The sequence below is a fragment of the Drosophila sulfurigaster genome, chromosome 2L, assembly GCF_023558435.1.
Source record: "Drosophila sulfurigaster albostrigata strain 15112-1811.04 chromosome 2L, ASM2355843v2, whole genome shotgun sequence".
Taxonomy (NCBI): domain Eukaryota; kingdom Metazoa; phylum Arthropoda; class Insecta; order Diptera; family Drosophilidae; genus Drosophila; species Drosophila sulfurigaster.
Window position 1 is genome coordinate 6,442,636 of NC_084881.1, and position 21,362 is coordinate 6,463,997.

General features: G+C 37.5%; 9 protein-coding genes and 2 pseudogenes across 9 annotated transcripts; 5 read left to right on the plus strand and 6 right to left on the minus strand.

The window, feature by feature from the left end:
• The first annotated feature begins 60 nt into the window (after nt 1–60).
• Nucleotides 61–504, plus strand: LOC133835777 (histone H4). Its single transcript, XM_062265845.1, has one exon. It carries the CDS (start codon nt 122–124, stop codon nt 431–433), a length of 312 nt encoding a protein of 103 aa, XP_062121829.1. The 5' UTR covers nt 61–121; the 3' UTR covers nt 434–504.
• A 506-nt stretch (nt 505–1,010) lies between these two features.
• On the minus strand, nt 1,011–1,501 carry LOC133847604 (histone H2A). Its single transcript, XM_062282766.1, has one exon. The coding sequence runs from the start codon at nt 1,441–1,443 to the stop codon at nt 1,069–1,071; it is 375 nt and encodes a 124-aa protein (XP_062138750.1). The 5' UTR covers nt 1,444–1,501; the 3' UTR covers nt 1,011–1,068.
• Nucleotides 1,502–1,648: 147 nt separating this feature from the next.
• LOC133847612 (histone H2B) lies at nt 1,649–2,127 on the plus strand. Its single transcript, XM_062282775.1, has one exon. It carries the CDS (start codon nt 1,706–1,708, stop codon nt 2,075–2,077), a length of 372 nt encoding a protein of 123 aa, XP_062138759.1. The 5' UTR covers nt 1,649–1,705; the 3' UTR covers nt 2,078–2,127.
• A 408-nt stretch (nt 2,128–2,535) lies between these two features.
• Nucleotides 2,536–3,458, minus strand: LOC133850767 (histone H1-like; annotated as a pseudogene).
• Nucleotides 3,459–4,535: 1,077 nt separating this feature from the next.
• Nucleotides 4,536–10,222, minus strand: LOC133847619 (uncharacterized). Its single transcript, XM_062282785.1, has 5 exons — nt 9,799–10,222; nt 8,348–8,571; nt 8,005–8,218; nt 6,311–6,607; nt 4,536–5,043 (listed from the first exon to the last, which is right to left on the minus strand). Exons 1-5 carry the CDS (start codon nt 10,205–10,207, stop codon nt 4,610–4,612), a joined length of 1,578 nt encoding a protein of 525 aa, XP_062138769.1. The 5' UTR covers nt 10,208–10,222; the 3' UTR covers nt 4,536–4,609.
• LOC133845849 (histone H4) lies at nt 5,249–5,690 on the plus strand. The gene has a single exon (XM_062280494.1). The coding sequence runs from the start codon at nt 5,308–5,310 to the stop codon at nt 5,617–5,619; it is 312 nt and encodes a 103-aa protein (XP_062136478.1). The 5' UTR covers nt 5,249–5,307; the 3' UTR covers nt 5,620–5,690.
• LOC133845679 (histone H2A) lies at nt 6,193–6,683 on the minus strand. Its single transcript, XM_062280256.1, has one exon. The coding sequence runs from the start codon at nt 6,624–6,626 to the stop codon at nt 6,252–6,254; it is 375 nt and encodes a 124-aa protein (XP_062136240.1). The 5' UTR covers nt 6,627–6,683; the 3' UTR covers nt 6,193–6,251.
• On the plus strand, nt 6,830–7,310 carry LOC133845772 (histone H2B). The gene has a single exon (XM_062280369.1). The coding sequence runs from the start codon at nt 6,889–6,891 to the stop codon at nt 7,258–7,260; it is 372 nt and encodes a 123-aa protein (XP_062136353.1). The 5' UTR covers nt 6,830–6,888; the 3' UTR covers nt 7,261–7,310.
• Nucleotides 7,730–8,637, minus strand: LOC133845606 (histone H1-like; annotated as a pseudogene).
• A 218-nt stretch (nt 10,223–10,440) lies between the features above and the next one.
• LOC133845920 (histone H4) lies at nt 10,441–10,871 on the plus strand. The gene has a single exon (XM_062280620.1). It carries the CDS (start codon nt 10,503–10,505, stop codon nt 10,812–10,814), a length of 312 nt encoding a protein of 103 aa, XP_062136604.1. The 5' UTR covers nt 10,441–10,502; the 3' UTR covers nt 10,815–10,871.
• A 538-nt stretch (nt 10,872–11,409) lies between these two features.
• Nucleotides 11,410–11,931, minus strand: LOC133847627 (histone H2A, sperm-like). Its single transcript, XM_062282794.1, has 2 exons — nt 11,822–11,931; nt 11,410–11,771 (listed from the first exon to the last, which is right to left on the minus strand). Exons 1-2 carry the CDS (start codon nt 11,929–11,931, stop codon nt 11,468–11,470), a joined length of 414 nt encoding a protein of 137 aa, XP_062138778.1. The 3' UTR covers nt 11,410–11,467.
• Nucleotides 11,932–21,362: the final 9,431 nt, after the last annotated feature.

Below are 21,362 nucleotides of genomic sequence, written 5' to 3' on the forward strand. Positions count from 1 at the left end.
CATATTGCTGACTCTTTCTGGTTTATGTATCTTTGAGTATAAATAGAGGCGTTTGAGTCGGACCGAACAACAGTATCTTTCTGACTTCGTTGAGTGTAAAGTAAAATATTAAAAGTGAAAAATGACTGGTCGTGGTAAAGGTGGCAAGGGCTTGGGAAAAGGTGGCGCCAAGCGTCATCGCAAAGTGTTGCGTGATAACATCCAGGGTATCACGAAGCCAGCTATCCGTCGTCTAGCTCGTCGTGGCGGCGTGAAGCGCATCTCTGGTCTTATTTATGAGGAAACTCGTGGTGTGCTGAAGGTTTTCTTGGAAAACGTTATCCGTGATGCAGTCACATACACCGAACACGCCAAGAGGAAGACAGTCACAGCCATGGATGTTGTGTACGCTCTGAAGAGGCAAGGCCGCACTCTGTACGGTTTCGGCGGCTAAGAAAATTTGTATCTACTACAAAGTACAAACTCAAAACCCACATCAATCGGTCCTTTTCAGGACCACCAAAACATTCACTAAAAGAGAAGATAATCAATATATTTTAATTATTAAATAAAAGTAAACAAAGACTAAAACGGCACTAAAAATTGTAGATAGAAAGAATAATTTCCTCAATTTCATCCAGATTGCCCCAGTTAAATTCTACGATACAAATAAATTGTTTTAACACGCCGACTTGTAAATAATTTAATGGCTTTTAACTTTTTTTCCTAAAAATTTATTATATTGTGTTCATTAGTATGAAATCCTCCAAAAAAAATTTTATAGTTTACCGGTGCAGCGTGTTTTACATTTTACGATACTTTTCGACACAACTGTACCTCGTGTACAGTGCAAATACTTTGCCCATGTCAAAATCGCCATTTTAAGACAATTTTGGCACAACTGTACCACGTGTGCAGTGTAGATTCTTTGCTCATGTAAAGATACTCAATACATAATTTCTAAACGAATATCAATGTAATTATTTAAGTATATTAAAAAATGATTCTCTTTAATAAATATTTGGTCGTCCTGAAAAGGACGTTTTGGGTTTTAGTTGATTTGTGTTATATGCGAGTTTAAATTTGAATTTAAGCCTTCTTTTCGGTCTTCTTGGGCAAGAGAACAGCTTGAATATTAGGCAAAACACCGCCCTGGGCAATGGTGACACCCGAAAGCAGTTTGTTCAACTCCTCATCGTTGCGGATGGCCAATTGCAGATGACGAGGGATAATCCTAGTCTTCTTGTTGTCACGGGCTGCGTTACCAGCCAACTCCAAAACTTCAGCAGCCAAGTATTCCATCACAGCAGCCAGGTACACAGGAGCACCAGCACCAACACGCTCGGCATAGTTGCCCTTGCGAAGCAGACGGTGAATACGGCCAACGGGGAACTGAAGACCAGCGCGGTTGGAACGAGACTTTGCCTTTCCCTTAACTTTGCCACCTTTACCACGACCAGACATTTTTATTTATTATTTCTTACTTCACTGTTTCACACACAAAACTCGAATATTGTTGCCACATGAATCCATTGCCAACTATTTATACTTTTCCGAGCTACCTACTCGTTCCGTTAAGGGATGACAGCTGCTGCTGATAACCGGTTTCGATGAGAGCTCGTCTAACGGAAAGCGTTGCTACAATAAAAGTATAAATTGGGTGTGTTTCGGATCTCTAGCAAAATAACTGTGAAGTGAATTTTGAAAGTGAATTTGAATTTGAATCATGCCGCCCAAGACTAGTGGAAAGGCAGCCAAGAAGGCTGGCAAAGCGCAGAAAAACATCACCAAGAACGACAAGAAGAAGAAGCGCAAGAGGAAGGAAAGCTATGCCATCTACATCTACAAAGTGCTGAAGCAGGTCCATCCTGACACCGGTATCTCATCGAAGGCAATGAGCATCATGAACAGCTTTGTGAACGACATTTTCGAGCGCATTGCTGCCGAGGCCTCCCGTTTGGCTCACTACAACAAGCGGTCGACTATCACCAGTCGGGAAATCCAAACCGCTGTCCGTCTCTTGCTGCCTGGAGAATTGGCCAAGCACGCTGTCAGTGAGGGAACCAAGGCTGTCACCAAGTACACGAGCTCGAAGTAATTCGATTTCTTTGCACAACCTACATACAAAAAGTAAAAGGCCCTTTTCAGGGCCACAAATTACCTATCCAAAGAGTTAAAATTCAAATATATGTAAATAATATAAATATGAATAGTAATAATAGTGCTTAATGACGGTATACCTAGAAGTTCGCCTAGTTTTTAATAAATAAATACGGCATTTCACCAGCATTTATAAATTTTCAACCGAGATGGGACTGTACTTTTTAGTTTAATGAGAACAGAGAACTTCATAAAAGTGGAAGCACGTTAAATGTATTGCGCGCCATAGAAAGGTTACTTTTGTTGCTATACCCTTTTTGGGTATTTTACTTTTGGGTTCAAAGAATTTTTATTTAGCTACCTGACTCACGCTTTAAAGTATCTGTTATCATCGTAAAAGTCATCTCGTAATGTAACATATATAATTTGAAAACTCATTTCTCTTTTGATATAAGATTTGTAGCCCTGAAAAGGGCTTTGTTAAATAACAAATTTCATAGTCTTGAAACTTGTGCACGACAATCTTCAATGTCCTTGTGCTCTCTTCTTATTTCTTGGCTGCAGCTGCAGTTTTTGCCTTGGGTTTCTTAGCAGCCACTGCGGCTTTCTTTGGCGACGCTGCCGCTGCTGCTGCCTTCTTTGGCTTCGGCTTGGCAGTTGCGGTCTTGGGCTTTGGTGCTTTTGCTTTCGCAGCACTCGATTTGGGCGCCGCCTTTGCTGTTGTGGGCTTAGCCTTTACTGTACCACTCTTCTTGGCCTCCTTAGCCTTGGCTTTCTCAGTCTTCTTCTTCTCAGCGGTCTTCTTGGTTGCTACAGCTTTGCTTGGTTTCTTCTCAGCGGACCCTGCTGCTTTCTTGGCCTTGGTGCCGGCAGCCTTCTTCTTAGCTGCTGCTGCTGCTGCAGCAGCGACCTTCTTCGGTTTCTTCTCCACTGAGGCAGCCTTGGCTTTTGGCTTCGGCTCCTTTTGGCAGATGCAGACAATTTGAACGAACCAGATGCGCCCTTGCCTTTAGCTTGGATAAGTTTTCCACTGGCAACAGCGCTCTTCAGGTACTTCTTAATGAATGGTGCCAATTTCTGGGCATCGCACTTGTATGTGGCACTGATGTACTTCTTGATTGCCATAAGCGACGAGCCACCACGTTCCTTAAGGTTCAGGATTGATGCGTCCACCATTTGCTGAGTTGGAGGATGTGATGGTGGAACTGCCGGCTTCTTCACCTTCGATGCAGATGCTGCTTTCTTAGCAGCCACCTTCTTCTCAGATGCGGGAGTAGCTGGTGGGGCAGCCACGGGAGATGCGGATGTTGCAACTGCGGAGTCTGACATGTTTCACTTCACTTTGTTTTGCTTTACTTTCACACTAAAATGAATTTAACTGAATTTACAGTTGGTGGTTGAAATTAGTTGGTCACCCGATTTTGTGAGAATCGAGTAGAAAGGCGCAACGCGAATGTTTAGAGCAGTGAACGTTTCCGCCAAACAAGTTTGCCACTAACCTATTCTTTATTTAATATTTACTATAGTTAATAGTTTGATATTTTAATAATGATGTATCGAAATATTTGCTTAAATATTCGACCAACCATATAAAATTAATTGCATTTATCTACAATTACTCACTGTGTTTAAAATTTCAACTTAAATTCAACTTTGTGTCTACACAAAAACAATTATCATATAAAAACTCAATTTATAAATATAAAAACAATAAAAATACAATATTTGAGTCTGAAAACAAGTTCTTTGAACAATTATGTTTTTAAATGTATTATTTAATATAAATATAATTTATTGCACATATTTTTAATTTTGGTTCAAACTTGACCATGTACAGTGAAAACCAAGCGACCTCATAGTGTTAGAAGCTATTGAAAATTGATATGGAAAAATAGAAATAAATGTAAAAAATAGAATTTTTAAATATATTACTTATTTAATATCATTTTCTTATCGATTTGTATAATATCTACAAAAATCTATCATTTAAATATGCATTTTATTCGTATAAAACCGTCTTTACAATTGAGAGTACAAAGTAAGTACTAACAGATACATAACATTCAACATATGAAGAGTGTAATGCAAAAGAAATATAATAAATATTTACGTCCTTGTATTATTAATCTTAATATTGTTAATTTAAATGTTTTATTCATATACACTGATCTATAATAAATGATTAAATTATTTAATGTAATGTATCTTCTTCTTCTATCTTGTCTCTGGTTTGAAATGTATTTTTCTTTGTACTGCATATTGCTTGGGAAATAAAACCACACTTTGACAGCATAACATGCGCTTTTTTCATTATCTAAGATTTATTTAATATAAATGTAGATACAATAGTATCTGAAATTAACCAAACACGCCCTCTTCTTTATTTTTAATTTGTACATTATTTTAATATAATACTAAAGTAATTAAAGAAAAATGTAAATCTTCTTTCAATAAAATTGTGGTCCTGAAAAGGACCGATTTGTTTGATAATTTGATGCTTGTCAAGCACAACGCACAACGTTGTCACAATTTAAGCACGTTCGCCACGAATACGTCTGGCCAGCTGGATATCTTTCGGCATGATGGTGACACGCTTGGCATGGATAGCGCACAAGTTAGTATCTTCGAACAGGCCAACCAAGTAGGCTTCACTAGCTTCCTGCAGTGCCATCACAGCAGAGCTCTGGAAACGCAGATCGGTCTTGAAATCCTGAGCAATTTCACGCACCAAGCGCTGGAAAGGCAGCTTGCGGATCAGCAACTCTGTGCTCTTCTGGTAACGACGGATCTCACGCAGGGCAACAGTTCCGGGGCGATAACGATGAGGCTTCTTCACACCGCCGGTGGCTGGAGCACTCTTACGAGCCGCCTTAGTTGCCAGCTGCTTACGAGGCGCCTTGCCTCCGGTCGATTTACGAGCAGTCTGCTTAGTACGAGCCATTTTTATTTCACAATTTTCACTTCACACAGCAAATGTTAAAACACAATAATCGGACGAAGCGACTCGGCTCTCGTATTTATAGTAAAACTGGTGGTGGGTTGCCGAGCGAGAACGAGAACGAGCGATCGGGTTGTTGCCATTCCAGCGTGCGAGCAGCACGTAGATACATATTGCTGACTCTTTCTGGTTTATGTATCTTTGAGTATAAATAGAGGCGTTTGAGTCGGACCGAACAACAGTATCTTTCTGACTTCGTTGAGTGTAAAGTAAAATATTAAAAGTGAAAAATGACTGGTCGTGGTAAAGGTGGCAAGGGCTTGGGAAAAGGTGGCGCCAAGCGTCATCGCAAAGTGTTGCGTGATAACATCCAGGGTATCACGAAGCCAGCTATCCGTCGTCTAGCTCGTCGTGGCGGTGTGAAGCGCATCTCTGGTCTTATTTATGAGGAAACTCGTGGTGTGCTGAAGGTTTTCTTGGAAAACGTTATCCGTGATGCAGTCACATACACCGAACACGCCAAGAGGAAGACAGTCACAGCCATGGATGTTGTGTACGCTCTGAAGAGGCAAGGCCGCACTCTGTACGGTTTCGGCGGCTAAGAAAATTTGTATCTACTACAAAGTACAAACTCAAAACCCACATCAATCGGTCCTTTTCAGGACCACCAAAACATTCACTAAAAGAGAAGATAATCAATATATTTTAATTATTAAATAAAAGTAAACAAAGAAACTAAAACGGCACTAAAAATTGTAGATAGAGAGAATAATTCCCTCAATTTCATCCAGATTGCCCCAGTTAAATTCTACGATACAAATAAATAAGTTTTTTTACACGGCGACTTGTAAATAATTTAATGGCTTTTAACTTTTTTTCCTAAAAATGTATTATATTGTGTTCATTAGTAAGAAATCCTCCAAAACAAATTTTATTTTACCGGTGCAGCGTGTTAAACATTTTACGATACTTTTCGACACAACTGTACCTCGTGTACAGTGCCCATGTCAAAATCGTCATTTTAAGACACTTTTTGGCACAACTGTACCACGTGTGCAGTGTAGATAAATCTTTGCTCATGTAAAGATACTCAATACATAATTTCTGAACGAATATCGATGTAATTATTTAAGTATATTAAAAAAATGATTCTCTTTAATAAATATTTGGTCGTCCTGAAAAGGACGTTTTGGGTTTTAGTTGATTTGTGTTATATGCGAGTTTAAATTTGAATTTAAGCCTTCTTTTCGGTCTTCTTGGGCAAGAGAACAGCCTGAATATTAGGCAAAACACCGCCCTGGGCAATGGTGACACCCGAAAGCAGTTTGTTCAACTCCTCATCGTTGCGGATGGCCAATTGCAGATGACGAGGGATAATCCTAGTCTTCTTGTTGTCACGGGCTGCGTTACCAGCCAACTCCAAAACTTCAGCAGCCAAGTATTCCATCACAGCAGCCAGGTACACAGGAGCACCAGCACCAACACGCTCGGCATAGTTGCCCTTGCGAAGCAGACGGTGAATACGGCCAACGGGGAACTGAAGACCAGCGCGGTTGGAACGAGACTTTGCCTTTCCCTTAACTTTGCCACCTTTACCACGACCAGACATTTTTATTTATTATTTCTTACTTCACTGTTTCACACACAAAACTCGAATATTGTTGCCACATGAATCCATTGCCAACTATTTATACTTTTCCGAGCTACCTACTCGTTCCGTTAAGGGATGACAGCTGCTGCTGATAACCGGTCGCGTTGAGAGCTCGTCTAACGGAAAGCGTTGCTACAATAAAAGTATAAATTGGGTGTGTTTCGGATCTCTAGCAAAATAACTGTGAAGTGAATTTTGAAAGTGAATTTGAATTTGAATCATGCCGCCCAAGACTAGTGGAAAGGCAGCCAAGAAGGCTGGCAAAGCGCAGAAAAACATCACCAAGAACGACAAGAAGAAGAAGCGCAAGAGGAAGGAAAGCTATGCCATCTACATCTACAAAGTGCTGAAGCAGGTCCATCCTGACACCGGTATCTCATCGAAGGCAATGAGCATCATGAACAGCTTTGTGAACGACATTTTCGAGCGCATTGCTGCCGAGGCCTCCCGTTTGGCTCACTACAACAAGCGGTCGACTATCACCAGTCGGGAAATCCAAACCGCTGTCCGTCTCTTGCTGCCTGGAGAATTGGCCAAGCACGCTGTCAGTGAGGGAACCAAGGCTGTCACCAAGTACACGAGCTCGAAGTAATTCGATTTCTTTGCACAACCTACATACAAAAAGTAAAAGGCCCTTTTCAGGGCCACAAATTACCTATCCAAAGAGTTAAAATTCAAATATATGTAAATAATATAAATATGAATAGTAATAATAGTGCTTAATGACGGTATACCTAGAAGTTCGCCTAGTTTTTAATAAATAAATACGGCATTTCACCAGCATTTATAAATTTTCAACCGAGATGGGACTGTACTTTTTAGTTTAATGAGAACAGAGAACTTCATAAAAGTGGAAGCACTTAAATGTATTGCGCGCCATAGAAAGGTTACTTTTGTTGCTATACCCTTTTTGGGTATTTTACTTTTGGGTTCAAAGAATTTTTATTTAGCTACCTGACTCACGCTTTAAAGTATCTGTTATCATCGTAAAAGTCATCTCGTAATGTAACATATATAATGTGAAAACTCATTTCTCTTTTGATATAAGATTTGTAGCCCTGAAAAGGGCTTTGTTAAATAACAAATTTCATAGTCTTGAAACTTGTGCACGACAATCTTCAATGTCCTTGTGCTCTCTTCTTATTTCTTGGCTGCAGCTGCAGTTTTGCCTTGGGTTTCTTAGCAGCCACTGCGGCTTTCTTTGGCGACGCTGCCGCTGCTGCTGCCTTCTTTGGCTTCGGCTGGGCAGTTGCGGTCTTGGGCTTTGGTGCTTTTGCTTTCGCAGCACTCGATTTGGGCGCCGCCTTTGCTGTTGTGGGCTTAGCCTTTACTGTACCACTCTTCTTGGCCTCCTTAGCCTTGGCTTTCTCAGTCTTCTTCTTCTCAGCGGTCTTCTTGGTTGCTACAGCTTTGCTTGGTTTCTTCTCAGCGGACCCTGCTGCTTTCTTGGCCTTGGTGCCGGCAGCCTTCTTCTTAGCTGCTGCTGCTGATGCAGCGACCTTCTTCGGTTTCTTCTCCACTGAGGCAGCCTTGGCTTTTGGCTTCGGCTCCTTTTGGCAGATGCAGACAATTTGAACGAACCAGATGCGCCCTTGCCTTTAGCTTGGATAAGTTTTCCACTGGCAACAGCGCTCTTCAGGTACTTCTTAATGAATGGTGCCAATTTCTGGGCATCGCACTTGTATGTGGCACTGATGTACTTCTTGATTGCCATAAGCGACGAGCCACCACGTTCCTTTAAGGTTCAGGATTGATGCGTCCACCATTTGCTGAGTTGGAGGATGTGATGGTGGAACTGCCGGCTTCTTCACCTTCGATGCAGATGCTGCTTTCTTAGCAGCCACCTTCTTCTCAGATGCGGGAGTAGCTGGTGGGGCAGCCACGGGAGATGCGGATGTTGCAACTGCGGAGTCTGACATGTTTCACTTCACTTTGTTTTGCTTTACTTTCACACTAAAATGAATTTAACTGAATTTACAGTTGGTGGTTGAAATTAGTTGGTCACCCGATTTTGTGAGAATCGAGTAGAAAGGCGCAACGCGAATGTTTACAGCGGTGAACGTTTCCGCCAAACAAGTTTGCCACTAACCTATTCTTTATTTAATATTTACTATAGTTAATAGTTTGATATTTTAATAATGATGTATCGAAATATTTGCTTAAATATTCGACCAACCATATAAAATTAATTGCATTTATCTACAATTACTCACTGTGTTTAAAATTTCAACTTAAATTCAACTTTGTGTCTACACAAAAACAATTATCATATAAAAACTCAATTTATAAATATAAAAACAATAAAAATACAATATTTGAGTCTGAAAAAAAGTTCTTTGAACAATTATGTTTTTAAATGTATTATTTAATATAAATATAATTTATTGCACATATTTTTAATTTTGGTTCAAACTTGACCATGTACAGTGAAAACCAAGCGACCTCATAGTGTTAGAAGCTATTGAAAATTGATATGGAAAAATAGAAATAAATGTAAAAAATAGAATTTTTAAATATATTACTTATTTAATATCATTTTCTTAACGATTTGTATAATATCTACAAAAATCTATCATTTAAATATGCATTTTATTCGTATAAAACCGTCTTTACAATTGAGAGTACAAAGTAAGTACTAACAGATACATAACATTCAACATATGAAGAGTGTAATGCAAAAGAAATATAATAAATATTTACGTCCTTGTATTATTAATCTTAATATTGTTAATTTAAATGTATTATTTTATTCATATACACTGATCTATAATAAATTATTAAATTATTTAATGTAATGTATCTTCTTCTTCTATCTTGTCTCTGGTTTGAAATGTATCTTTCTTTCAATACTGCATATTGCTTGGGAAATAAAACCACACTTTGACAGCATAACATGCGCTTTTTTTTATTATCTAAGATTTATTTAATATAAATGTAGATACAATAGTATCTGAAATTAACCAAACACGCCCTCTTCTTTATTTTTAATTTGTACATTATTTTAATATAATACTAAAGTAATTAAAGAAAAATGTAAATCTTCTTTCAATAAAATTGTGGTCCTGAAAAGGACCGATTTGTTTGATAATTTGATGCTTGTCAAGCACAACGCACAACGTTGTCACAATTTAAGCACGTTCGCCACGAATACGTCTGGCCAGCTGGATATCTTTCGGCATGATGGTGACACGCTTGGCATGGATAGCGCACAAGTTAGTATCTTCGAACAGGCCAACCAAGTAGGCTTCACTAGCTTCCTGCAGTGCCATCACAGCAGAGCTCTGGAAACGCAGATCGGTCTTGAAATCCTGAGCAATTTCACGCACCAAGCGCTGGAAAGGCAGCTTGCGGATCAGCAACTCTGTGCTCTTCTGGTAACGACGGATCTCACGCAGGGCAACAGTTCCGGGGCGATAACGATGAGGCTTCTTCACACCGCCGGTGGCTGGCGCACTCTTACGAGCCGCCTTAGTTGCCAGCTGCTTACGAGGCGCCTTGCCTCCGGTCGATTTACGAGCAGTCTGCTTAGTACGAGCCATTTTTATTTCACAATTTTTACTTCACACAGCAAATGTTAAAACACAATAATCGGACGAAGCGATTCGGCTCTCGTATTTATAGTAAAACTGGTGGTGGGTTGCCGAGCGAGAACGAGAACGAGCGATCGGGTTGTTGCCATGCCAGCGTGCCAGCGTGCGAGCAGCACGTAGATACATATTGCTGACTCTTTCTGGTTTTTGTATCTTTGAGTATAAATAGAGGCGTTTGAGTCGGACCGAACAACAGTATCTTTCTGACTTCGGTGAGTGTAAAGTAAAATATTAAAAGTGAAAAATGACTGGTCGTGGTAAAGGTGGCAAGGGCTTGGGAAAAGGTGGCGCAAAGCGTCATCGCAAAGTGTTGCGTGATAACATCCAGGGTATCACGAAGCCAGCTATCCGTCGTCTAGCTCGTCGTGGCGGTGTGAAGCGCATCTCTGGTCTTATTTATGAGGAAACTCGTGGTGTGCTGAAGGTTTTCTTGGAAAACGTTATTCGTGATGCAGTCACATACACCGAACACGCCAAGAGGAAGACAGTCACAGCCATGGATGTTGTGTACGCTCTGAAGAGGCAAGGCCGCACTCTGTACGGTTTCGGCGGCTAAGAAAATTTGTATCTACTACAAAATACAAACTTGAAACCCACATCAATCGGTCCTTTTCAGGACCACCAAAAATTCACTGAAAAGAGAAGAAAATCAATATGTATTTATTGTTAAAAATAAAAAAATTAAAAACTATATTTTGATTAACATTAGAGAATAACTCCCTTAAATTCATCCAGATTGCCCCTGTTATTCTGTAGAATTTAATTCTAAGATACAAATAAATAAATTTGTTCATTTGAGAGATGTTAATAAAAAAATGCTGAAATAAGAATATAGTTTACTGATGCAGCGTGTTGTACATTTTAAAATTCTTTTGACACAACTGTACCTCGTGTACACTGCAGATATTTTTCCATGTGAAGATCAAAATATTAAAATACTTTTTGACACAACTGTACCTCGTCAGAGCAGATATTTTGCTCATGTAAAGAACGAAATTTGAAAATCATTTTTGACGCAACTGTACCTCGTGCGCCATGCAGATACTTTGCTTAAGTGAAGTACTCAATATTTAATTTCTGAATGAATGAATATAAATATAATTATTTTTGTATATTAGAAAAATTATTCTCTTTAGTAATTTTTGGTCGTCCTGAAAAGGACGTTTTGGGTTTTGTTGATTTGTGTTATATGCGAGTTTGAATTTGAATTTAAGCCTTCTTTTCGGTCTTCTTGGGCAAGAGAACAGCCTGAATATTAGGCAAAACACCGCCCTGGGCAATGGTGACACCCGAAAGCAGTTTGTTCAACTCCTCATCGTTGCGGATGGCCAATTGCAGATGACGAGGGATAATCCTAGTCTTCTTGTTGTCACGGGCTGCGTTACCAGCCAACTCCAAAACTTCAGCGGCCAAATACTCCATCACAGCAGCCAAGTACACAGGAGCACCAGCACCAACACGCTCGGCATAGTTGCCCTTGCGAAGCAGACGGTGAATACGGCCAACGGGAATACTTACATAAACACATGCATACAAACGAAAGCACAGCGCGATGAATCGCACCCATGCTCATCTTTTCGCAATTGCACTGAATTCATCGAGCGAATTCCGCTGCGCGCTGCGTCCGATTCTTGAAATTCGAAATTAGCCTGGCGCTCAGCGGTTGTTGTCATGGTTAGGTGTCAATAATGAAAGCACTTTTTCGCTGTTTGTCTGATTGGTTAAAAAGAAAGCTTCTGATGTTCGTAATTCGAAGTAAACAGAACACTTTGAGGTTCTAAGCCTAGCTGAGAAATGTCGATTGATAGAAAGAAAAGCCTTTTTTAAATTATCTTTTATTAATTCATATTTCATTTTTCTTCAAATTATTGTATAGTATATAGTATATAAAATAAAACAAAAAACATAACTTTCATTAAATCATTTGTACTATTAAAACATAAAGACTTACTTACTGAAACAATAATAAATCAAATTTTAAACTATCTTAGTTCATTTTAAAAATGAAAATTTTATATACTAGACCAGGCATATTGAAAATGTATTAATATAAAAAAAATTGATCCAATGTACCAACGCATAAAAAATTTACCAGTTTCGGTACATTTGTACCGAAAGTGGCAGCCATGCATCTACATCTGTATGTATTTTTTTGGTTGGTAGTCATTTGTAGATAAAAATAAGTAAGAAAGCTACAGTCGAGTGTGCTCGACTTGTTACGTTTGCATGCAGATCAAGTTTTGCAATTTTACTACCTGACAATTTGGATGCGAAAAAAATTGTATGAGCTATTTAGATGATTTGATGCTTTGCCTGACTATCTGGTATATATTGCACTCTATGGTATATTTTGAATGTAGTCTCATATTATATTTTTGGAAGAAGCATTTTTGCGGTATATTATTTTAAGATTAAATCCGCGCTGTTTTGCTTTTATTCAAAATGGTTAGCGCGTATTTCACTGTCAAGCACAGTCGACTTTAGTTTTCGTCACATATAGAAATGATTGATTTTGAGAATGTATTTTTGTTAATAAAAATATTTGTTAAAAAATTAAATGAATATTGAACAATTAATATGATTTTAAGAAAAAAACGCTATTTTCAACTTGCCTAGTACTTTATATTATTGCTGTATTTTGATTTCATCATTAACTATTATAATATTAATAATAGTATAAAATACACTACAATTATACTTATTAATCCGATGCAACTCAATGTGAATATGAATATGAATTGAGCTCGTTACTCTTCCACCTTCAACTTGGTCCTTTGCTGGTCACATGCTGTGCCAATTGATGTCAAATTTATAACGACAAATACTACAAAACTTGTGCACGGCAGCGGCCGAAGTCAGCGTTGTTCGACCCACTAAAATGGGGCACCGACACACATGTAAAATTGTTCGTGCTCCTCGTGTGCTTGCCACTGACTGTGTTGCTTGCAACACACACACATACACACACACAGACTCTACTTGTTCACTTTTCGAGCATCATTATTGCTTTTGATTTTGGTGTGAATTTGCAGAGCGAGTGTTTGTGCAAATGTCTGTGTGTGTTTGGTTATGTTTGTGCGGCTGAGAAGAGTTATGGCCACAGGCAGGCGTGGAGTCCTTGCATTCTGCGGAGTCTGGAACTGTGCCCGGTCCCAGACTGTTGCCGCAGCATGCAGTTATGTGTGTGTGTGTGTGTGTATGTCCTTTGTGTCCTTTTCAAGAACATATTAATGCAATTTTATTTAAATTATACAACATTTATGCCTTTTGCTCGGTGTGATATATTTGTTTTTCTCGCGCCATTGTCAGTTGTCCTGCCACACACAATCCTACAATCGACACGAGTCTGGGAAATGAGCACTTTGTCCTTATTGTTCATTCCAATTTATGAATGTCATTGCTGCTCGTTTTCTTTTCCTATCTCTCGTTCACTCTCTCACTCGTTATGTCTCGTTTTGGTATTCATATTTATGAATATCAAACAATTTATGTTGCCTTGATAATTTTAAATGTTAATTACACTTATTGTTGCCAATTAAAATATTAAAGACTCGAATAAATGGAATAAAGCTCGTCTGTGTGTTGAGTGTGGCATCAAATTGAATTCGCAACCTCAACTATAGTGGGAATTAATTATGAATTAATACAGTTTTATTATTGTTTATTTTGTCTTAAAGATGAAAGTTAATTTTAATGAGCATAATTAAGATGAAAATTTTATTTAAAAGAGATTTTTTTGAACAAGTATTAATTTATATTACCATTAATTAAATCATAGCAATTTTATTGTAAACTCAAACTATTTCAAAATAATTGTATTCACTTTCAACAAGTTAAAAAAAAGGGAATTTAATTTTTTATGTATTTTATTAAATGTGGCAGCCTTTGACTATCGATTATGATGCGTAAATTCTGAAATTTTAATAAGTGAATTTCGATAGCAGCTACAAAAATTCCAATTGAAATAATTAAATAATGTGATGTAAATGATTTGCTCAACCGAATATTAAGCAAATTGAAAATGTTTAATTAATTTGACATCAATTGAAAATCAAGCGAAATCGTATTAGACCGCACACACACACACATACATACACACACACACACACACGCTGGATCACAATTGAATTCAAGCAAAGGACACGCAATTATGGCACGTCAGAACCGGAAATGGTAAAGTGGCAAAGCGGAAATGGCAGGCACCAAAATGCAAATTTCTATAAAAAGGAAATTATAAAAATATTTGCCTGGTTGTTTGGCACACCAAGTACAAAAAAAAAATAGAGAAAAACCGGGGGAAAGAAAATCAAGCAAAGGAAGGTGAAAGAAATGCTTTCTCTAACTGTGCTAGCGGCATTTGCACGTGGCTCGAACTCCTGGCTGAATCCCCAACTGAATCCACTTGAAAGAACGCTTCCCACTTGGTCCAAAGGGCCACACCGAGGCGGGCACTTCAAGTGGAGCGTCTGGCACAAAGTTTTTTGCCATTTTTTCTATTTTTTCTATTTTTAATATGCATGTATTTGTGCTCTTTGGCCATATACAACAAATAACAAGTAGCTCTATAAATGCAGGGACTGGGTTTTAATTCTGAGGTATGCCGGAGACAGCAGACACTGGATGAGAGTTCATATCTATCTCTGCCAATTTTTACTGCAATCTTTTATTTTTTGTGCAAGAGTTGCATTTTTATTTTACAATAATTATTTGGAGCTGCTGTTGGCACACACGTATGTCAAATGGATCGCAATTTCCCCTATAAATCTATACAAATAGATGTGAGAGTAAGTGTGTGTGCGTGTGTTTATTCAATGAATATCCTCGGCCTTTTTCATTGGCACCAAACAGTCCGTGTTGAATATTTAATGCACACGAGAAGAACTCAAATGTCAAAAACAGGAAAACCAAAAACGCATTACACAAAGGCTTGCCAGTCCTTTTGGTCCTTTCGAAAATCATAAATGCCCATGTATGGGTGCCTATACATATATGTACGTCTCTGTGTGTGTGCGTATATGTATATATCTGTGCGGTTGCACAGGTGAAAAGTCAGAGGTAGGCGCATTAATTCCACTTAATTTGTTTTAACCACAAAAGCCAAGCGAACCAACAACAAGCCAAAGATATTTATATGGCATTTCGTGAGCGCGCACACATTAAACGATTCCAAAAGCTGTAAATATTGAGTAATTGTTTAATGGACAAGTGTTCGATAATGTTCTTAATTTACTTGCGATTAAAGCAACAAGCTTCAAGTTGTTCCCAAAGTGCATTAAATTTACATCACGATAATTTCATCATTGACGATCTTCTTGTTTACTTAGATTTATAAATTATATTTTTGCTATTGGGCTTAATAAATGCGGAAATTCATAAAATACGTCTGAAACTTACAGGCTGTTAATATATGAGCATATCACTGTAAAACTCTCTTAAGCTGTTATGTTAAAGTTACTTCCCTTTAACGTGAAATTGTTTAACAGCACTGTTAACGATTTCCCTGCATACTGTTAGGCCAAACATTGAAAATGTTTGTTCTGTTAAAAATAACAGCGCTGTTAATTTGCTGCATACGCTCTTTTAAGTGCTGCTCTTAATCGATTACCCCGCTTTTAATGTTACTTAACAGACAGTTATCCTTAAAGCTTCATCAAAAATGTCCCAACTAACTAACTAATAATGGTAAATTCACCCCTTCGCAAAGCTCTTTTCATGTTAAGCTTACAAGCTCAACAGTTAAGCTTTCTTTTACAGCCCTCCAGCTTTCGCTCTCAACAACCCCCAAATAGCACCCACGCCAATCCTGTGTAATTTAGAAATTTAACGCGCTTTTCTTATTGGCTATGCAAGGCTTATAAAAGTTACGGCAGCACCCAATAAAAGTTCAGTTGGGATCTGGACTTGGACGGAATATGCTGCGAATTGCGTAGGAAAATTCTTGTGGTACTTATGGGACTCACGCTTTCAATGTGATTTGAAACATGTTGTCGATTATATTTATTGTAATTAAAAGAGAAATAAAATAAATATTACAAACCTGTTTTATTGCGTATTTTTTAGATCACACTAGAAACTTTTAGGCCTCTTAGTTGAGTAACTCAAACAGAGAATGTTATTAATGGCAAATATATTTAAATAAATATTGAAAATACTGTTTGAAACCTTGAATATTGAATTTATATTGACCTGATGTATTTTTACATAATTCATTTTTTTCAATAATGAGTTTATCAATAATATAAATAAGATACCAGCAAAATAACAATGTTATTAAGTATTTAAATATTAACGTTAATGATATTCAAACCCTTTTCCAAACTATTCGACAAATAGTGTTGATTAAAGTCCCACTTTAGAATTTAATAAAAGTATATGCTCCTTCGTATTTAATGTGCTTGCATTAGTTTTGTAACACTTCCATTAGGAAGCTCAGTTCTAGATGATTTACAACCATCATCAATGTGGTTCTCCAACTCACCTTTTGAACTACCCTAATTAGACCTAAGTAACAAGGTCTAATTACTCCCAACCCACTGGCAATTCAACCGTGTCGTCTGAATCTAAAATATGCTGTTGAAGTTCAACGAAGTCATGAGAAAATTAAATGCTTTTTCCCTTTTTGTGGTGCACATTCTCGAAAATTGGGAAAAGCGCACAGTGAGGAAAAATGTCTCAAACCCAAAATGTGTATTAAATGCAATTGAAAATGCAGCAAGCGTGGCAATTCAAAGCAAAAAAAAAAGAGAAGAATGCTACCCAGCGAAATGGTTTGAACTTGCGGCAATAAATTCTTTTTTATCGTCGACAAAAAAGAAAGAAATAAAAATCCTAATGAACAGAAGCCTACAAATTGTATTAGGGTTCCCCTTCCCTTTTTTTGCTTCGTGTTTCCTACTCAACTCAAAAATGTTGAGCGATGTTTTTACCCTATGTAAGGAGTTTACATCAGGTATATTATTGAGTGATCTCTCGAGGTGATTTGATTTTTAACTGACACATAAAAGTCTATAATGATCGCAATAAATCAGTAATAAATAAACAGACATATAAGTAAACTTAACTATTTTTAGATTATAATAAAGATACTTAAATTGCGAAGTTCATTCAAATTCATTATTAGAGTTATTTACACATTATTTATCTTTCATTAAATTATATATTAATTTTATTATTATTATTTATTTTTATATTTTATCTATATTTCTAGGGTATCTACTTGTCGAATTAACTCCGCAACAACGTGTACATTTTATTTTTCATTCGTTTTTTGAACTTCATAACGATTGGCAGTCATCTATATCGATGCTTGCTTTGAATGTGTGTGTTTGGATGGATGCTTTGAAAAATTACTCACGTAGCAGAGCACAGAGAGTTCGGAGAGAAAAAGAGCTAGAGCCTTTTGCTAATCCCCGCAAGCGTGACAGGCGATGGGCAGCTAAAACGGGCAAAATCGTAGCACAAAAAACTCTCATCAAGTCAAGTTGTGGAATTGCTTAAACTGTGAATAGAATGGAAATTAAAGACGCAGTGCATCACTCCACTCCCTGACAATGCTATCAATGCCATTCATGTGAGACCTATTTAGTTATTCCTCAGCTCGGTAAACTTTTTGATCTACAAGTTTGTGTAGTGACGGACTGTCCAGTTATTCGATGTTAACTGGCCATTTAACGTTTATCCCATTTGTGTTCTGCTTGATTTCATCATAGTAGCTGATTGTTGCTTGTTATAGTTGTTATTGTTGTTGCTAATGTTCTAGTTGTTATTGTTGTTTGTTCTGTCTCCTGTTGTACCGCCTGTCGAGTCGTGTTGTGTTTTGTTGTGTTGTGCCGTGTTGTGTTTTGTTTTGTTGTATTGTGCAGCAGATGCTTGACCGCAAGTAAAAACCGGAAACAAAAGGAAAAAGGATTAAACTACACTTAAAGTCCCTTTTGTGAAAACGATGTTGATGTTTTCCAGTTAACAATTGAATGAAAATAATATTGTTATTATCTTCACTACTTCTCCTCATGCAAATTTACATTTCTGCATTTATTTTGTTGTATGTTTTTTTCAAATTCTTACTTTTATTGCTCCGCATTGTATGTCATTGCATATACCTTGACCACGAAGTCTATTTCACAGTTGCTTAAAGTTCTCAATATTTTCCTAATTTAACTGCTTTCAATGACATTACTTGATTCATTCGTTATATTCTAGATCAGCGCCAACAGCTAAGACGATAAGATCAAGTTTGCTCTAGATTTTTGCCACACCCATTTCCTTTTTACACACTGTCCCTATGTCGTTATGATTCCTTTTGTTGCGATCAGAAAAATCAGTTTTATTTGGCATAAAACGGTTTAAAATCTGATATATTTTGTATTTGATTTGCTTTTATTGAAAGTATTTCTTAGTCGTGTACATTAAAATGTAGCCTTCTTAACATAACAGTTTACGGTAACTAATACATGAAATTTAGTCATATTTCTGTAAACTTTAAAGTTTCACAATAATTTGTATTGATATTGTTTAATCATCCATCCTCCTATCTTGAAACCTTTTAATTATGAAAAGTAAATTTGTATGAAAGTATGTTAGTAGACCAATTCAATTTAATTTTGTATTATTTTTTATTATTTTTGTATTTTAAATCCTTTTTAATAAATACTTCGATACCGAAATCAAATAAAGTAGTTTGAATATGGGTATAAGTATGCTTCACATGACTTTTAATATACAGTTACAGTTATATATTGCAGCACAGATTATCGCTGCAGATTTGCCACCCGAGATCTGAGTAAAAGTGGCAACGTGTGAGGCTTCTGTCAACGCAGTTACTCGCAAAATATACGAGTACTCTTCCCGCCTTCGTCCTCCTGTTCTGGTGCCCTTTGCAGTTGAGCCTGGAGCCCTTGAAACATATGCTGGCACATTCTTAAATGTATTTGTGTCAGGGCGTAGTCGTGACTGCAGTAAATTCCTGGTAACAAAACACCAAAATGCAAGAGAGAAGTCGAGCACAGCGAAATGCACATTTGAAATTTTCAAGCAGCAATGCATGTCTGCAATTTTTTAAGCAAACATTTTATTTGCTCTGAAGCAAGCAACAAAAAAAAAATGTGAGAACGAAAAAAAAGAAAGAGAACCCAAACGAAAGGAATGGAATGAAATGAAAGAGCACAGAGAAGTGGAGAAAAAAGTGGGAAACTTGAGACAACTGCACAATCCACATCAAAAGACCAACTTCTTCTTCGCTTCTGTTATTTTTGTTGTTGACATACGTTGCTGTTGACATTTTGATACAAATCTTCAATAAAATAAAAGCAACTCAAGTGGCCACAGCAACAATAACAGCTGCAACTGTAGAGAAATGACAAAAATAAGCAAAATAAGTGGAAAACAAGTGGACAGATCTTTGTTGCTGGGAAAATGTGTTTCATGCGACCGAAGATAAGTTCAGTGAAGAGTTGAGAAGACTGAGGACTGGAGATAGAATCATTCCATAAGTGGCATAGCTCAAGTTGCCTCACAGTTGACTAGCTGAAGCAGTTATATGATCATCACAAATAAAGCTGGAAAGAAACATACATAAATATATATTAACAAATGAAACTTTTTCTCTATGTAAAGTAACATTTCTTAAATTAAACCTTTTAATAACAAATATTTGCTTCTCCGTATTTGTATTTTTCTCATCAAGCAGTAGTGCAAAAGCAAGACTGGAGCAAGAAGACAATAAAAGCTAGTGTGATACACTAGAATTCTTATTCGTCGTGAAGCTAATATTATTTTGCATAAAGTATACGCCATGTTGCACACAAGAGACTTGGAGCTGGAGATGCAGTTCGCAGCTAATCAAATTCCCAAGAAAAGGCAAACAATAAAATAAATGTCTTAAGACAAAAAAACACACACTTCCTGATGGAATGCCAACCAACCGCCTCGCCCCGCTCCCCGCTTCCCGCTTATGCTTTCCCTCTCGGATTGCTTGTGACGAAGAATTTGACACGTCGCCAGCGACGTCGACTGTCTGGGGAAAATATTTATGTGCCGAGTTGTGTGCTGTGCTGTTGATATATTAAATGTACTGTTCCCACTTCTGCAGGTTACATCAAATCAACACAAACACAAATTCAATTACTCAACACAAGCAACACGACAAAGCAACATCGAAACTGGCACACGGCGCGTATGAGTGACATTAATACGATTTACTCAACTGCCAATCATTTGTGTGTTTCCCATTGCTGATGCTGCTGCTTCTGCTGCTGGAAACCGCCTAAAAATATAAAGTGAGTCGGTATTGTTTTTGCCTCGCTTTTTGATCTCTGCTGTTGCTCAATTTGCAATTTAATCGATTGCGCTTAAATCTACAAATAAATGAAGAAATGTTTACGTTCTCGCCGACCGTGATAAGTTTCGAAAAGCGAAATCGCCTTTTCGCATTTGCGAGCATAAAAATTATCATATAGATTAGTATCAAGAATGAAGGAAGTTTAATCGACAGAGTTTTGCAATGATTTAGTTGCTCTTCACTTGATGAATGCCATATCAAGTGTGAAATTTTAAATTTAATTGGCGAAATCGAGGTGAATATGATTCACATTTCGAAAAGAATTACCCAGAGCTTGCATTAAGCGTTAATAAATAAATAACGTACTAATAAAAATAGACCAAAAAAAAGGAGAAAATTGCAAAATAGAAACTTGAAAACAAGAGCCATAGCTAAAATAACAAGAACTAAACGTAACAATGTCGAACGCCTGTCGGCAGATTAAAAATACAATTTACGGCAAATCAATTGCGGCGAACATGGCAACGACAGCAAACGAAAACGAAAATTAAAATGGCCAACAGAAGAGCGAGACAGAGATGAGATGGAAATAGAGATGAAGATGGAAAGGGAGATGGAGATGGAGAGATGAGAAGGGCAAAGATAGGTAGCAGCTCGAGCAAAAAATTAAAAACAAACAGCGAAAAGTTGTTAAAGAAGAGAAAGAAGAGAAAGAAACAAAAATGCTGAGGACGAACGAAGCGCACACGAAGGGAATCCCAAAAGCCCCCGGAAAAGCAAGAAGCAAACAATGTGAATGTGAGCCAGGATAACAACAACAGATGTTGG

Excerpts from the sequence above, each read along its gene's own strand:
- LOC133835777 (XM_062265845.1), top strand. The coding sequence starts at position 122 with ATGACTGGTCGTGGTAAAGGTGGCAAGGGCTTGGGAAAAGGTGGCGCC.
- LOC133845849 (XM_062280494.1), top strand. The coding sequence starts at position 5,308 with ATGACTGGTCGTGGTAAAGGTGGCAAGGGCTTGGGAAAAGGTGGCGCC.
- LOC133847619 (XM_062282785.1), bottom strand. The coding sequence starts at position 10,207 with ATGGCTCGTACTAAGCAGACTGCTCGTAAATCGACCGGAGGCAAGGCG. Across the intron at positions 6,608-8,004 it reads TAAGGAGGCCAAGAAGAGTG|GTGGCAAAGTTAAGGGAAAG; the intron begins GTACAGTAAAGG and ends GTCGTGGTAAAG. Across the intron at positions 5,044-6,310 it reads TGTCACCATTGCCCAGGGCG|GAAGTGAAAATTGTGAAATA; the intron begins GTGTTTTGCCTA and ends CATTTGCTGTGT.
- LOC133845679 (XM_062280256.1), bottom strand. The coding sequence starts at position 6,626 with ATGTCTGGTCGTGGTAAAGGTGGCAAAGTTAAGGGAAAGGCAAAGTCT.
- LOC133847604 (XM_062282766.1), bottom strand. The coding sequence starts at position 1,443 with ATGTCTGGTCGTGGTAAAGGTGGCAAAGTTAAGGGAAAGGCAAAGTCT.
- LOC133845920 (XM_062280620.1), top strand. The coding sequence starts at position 10,503 with ATGACTGGTCGTGGTAAAGGTGGCAAGGGCTTGGGAAAAGGTGGCGCA.
- LOC133847612 (XM_062282775.1), top strand. The coding sequence starts at position 1,706 with ATGCCGCCCAAGACTAGTGGAAAGGCAGCCAAGAAGGCTGGCAAAGCG.
- LOC133845772 (XM_062280369.1), top strand. The coding sequence starts at position 6,889 with ATGCCGCCCAAGACTAGTGGAAAGGCAGCCAAGAAGGCTGGCAAAGCG.
- LOC133847627 (XM_062282794.1), bottom strand. The coding sequence starts at position 11,931 with ATGACAACAACCGCTGAGCGCCAGGCTAATTTCGAATTTCAAGAATCG. Across the intron at positions 11,772-11,821 it reads TTGCGAAAAGATGAGCATGG|TATTCCCGTTGGCCGTATTC; the intron begins GTGCGATTCATC and ends TGTTTATGTAAG.